A 2,041-nucleotide genomic window follows, 5' to 3' on the forward strand; every position below is an offset into this window, starting at 1 on the left:
CGTGGGGGGGGGGGGAATGAAATTACAGATAACAGTTAAAGAAAAAAGGACTTCCCTGGTGGTACAGTGGATAAGAATCCACCTGCCAATGCTGGGGACTTATTTGATCCCCGGTCTGGGAAGATTCTACATGCTGCAGAGCAACTAAGCCCAGGTGCCTGGAGCCTGAGTTTCGCAACAAGAGTAGCCACCGCAGTGAGAAACCCCCGTACCACAACAGAGAGCAGCCCCCGCTCGCCGCAACTAGAGAAAAGCCGGAGCAGCAGTGAAGACCCAGCACAGCCAAAAATAAGCAAACAGTGGAAGAAACACCAATTTTTACAATTTGATTTTATACTTCTAGAATTATTGCTGGTATTTTTTATTTTTTATATCATATGGCATCCCACAGTCTTCATTAATATTTTTCTCTCCTTTCTATTTTAGGATGACTGGGAATGTAAACAAGAACAAGCTGTTTGTTTTGTGATGGCTTTTAGCATGTACTGACATACTGTTTGCAATGGCATCAGAGACTGAGAAGACTCATGCTTTGCTCCAGTCGTGCAGCACTGAATCTCTTCTTTCCAGCCTTGGTCTGGGCTTATTCTGCACAGTAGCTGACAGACTTCTTCAGTTTCCCATAATTCAACAAAATGCCTGGCTTCGTGCACTTTCAGATAATTCAGTACACTGTGTGATTGGCATGTGGTCATGGGCAATAGTCATTGGAATCAGGAAGAAGACTGACTTTGGAGAAATCATTTTAGCTGGATTTTTAGCCTCTGTTATCGATATAGACCACTTTTTGCTATCTGGATCCCTGTCTTTAAAGGTAAGAAGCCTATATGTTTAATTTTTCTGGTCTTTGATTTCTTTGACGCCATGATATTGATATTTATAGCATCAGTTTAGTTAGAGAAGATTAGCCTTATTTTAAAACAAGAAAGCCCATTCATCCAGTTTTTTTGAGCACCACTTTCCTGAGGGTTCACATATGTTACTGACCACATTATATCACATCACAAAGTGCTGTGGATGTGCCCAGAGCAAAGGTTCAATAATTATAACTGAGGGGTTCCATTCTGGCTTTATAGGAGATGTTTTAGCCAAGTCTTTTATTTTTTTAATTGAGGTATAATTGATTTAGAATGTTGTGTTAATTTCTGCTGTACAAGAAAGTGGTTCAGTTAAACATATATATATACATTCTTTTTTAAAGCTATATTCTTTTCCATTATGGTTTATTGCAGAATACTGAATAGAGTTCCTTGTGCTATACAGTAGGACATTGTTGGTTATCCATTAGCCAAGTCTTGAAGGAGAGATTAAGTTCTATGCTCTGCTGTGCTTAGTTGCTTCAGTCGTGTCCGACTCTTTGCAACCTATGGACTGTAGCCCGCCAGGCTCCTCTGTCCATGGGATTCTACAGGCGAGAATACTGGAGTGGGTTGCCATGCCCTCCTCCAGGTGAAATATCCCAATCCAGGAAGCAAACCCATATCTCTGGCATCTTCTGCATTGCAAGCAATTTCTTTACCTGCTGAACCACCTGGTAAGCCCATTAGCACACTGCTGCTGCTGTTGCTGCTGCTGCAACAACCCACTGGAGTGGGTTGCCATTGCCTTCTCCAATGCAGGAAAGTGAAAAGTGAAAGTGAAGTCGCTCAGTCGTGTCCTAAGACCCCCTAAACCTTGTTCCCATTAGCTCATGGTATCAGAATGTGGAGAAGCAAACCTATAGGTTTGTCTCCTGACTACCTTCATAAGGCATGTATCTGGTGTTATCAACTGCACACAGGCCTCCTGAATGGATGGTTTCTCCAGCCCTGCAGAGCCTCTCAAACTGCTTCTGTAAGTGACATATGCAGTAAGCAAGGGCACCAGTATAAAGACAAATGCTAATTGAATAATATTGGAGCAACATTTCACATACTTCTGACAAGCACAAGCACAGGATATGAAGTAAGTGAAGAACAGAACCAGGAAAAATCATGTCCTAGACCAGGACTGGTAGGAGTTTACCTATTTTTGCGGGCAAGCTGTCACTTCAGTCATATCC

At 42.2% G+C, this 2,041-nt stretch overlaps 1 protein-coding gene across 3 annotated transcripts in view; it reads left to right on the plus strand.

Annotated features, from left to right (window-relative positions):
* LOC104983350 (chromosome unknown open reading frame, human C5orf28) overlaps window positions 1-2,041 on the plus strand; it is a 20,126-nt gene that overhangs the window by 14,082 nt on the left and 4,003 nt on the right. For all 3 annotated transcript variants that reach the window (XM_010832792.1, XM_010832789.1, XM_010832790.1), the window contains exon 3: window positions 427-814. In XM_010832792.1, the coding sequence (XP_010831094.1) occupies window positions 503-814 (312 nt within the window). In that variant the 5' untranslated portion in view covers window positions 427-502. The remainder of the gene's footprint in view (window positions 1-426; window positions 815-2,041) is intronic.

The sequence above is a fragment of the Bison bison genome, unplaced genomic scaffold, assembly GCF_000754665.1.
Source record: "Bison bison bison isolate TAMUID 2011002044 unplaced genomic scaffold, Bison_UMD1.0 scf7180017862275, whole genome shotgun sequence".
Lineage (NCBI taxonomy): Eukaryota > Metazoa > Chordata > Mammalia > Artiodactyla > Bovidae > Bison > Bison bison.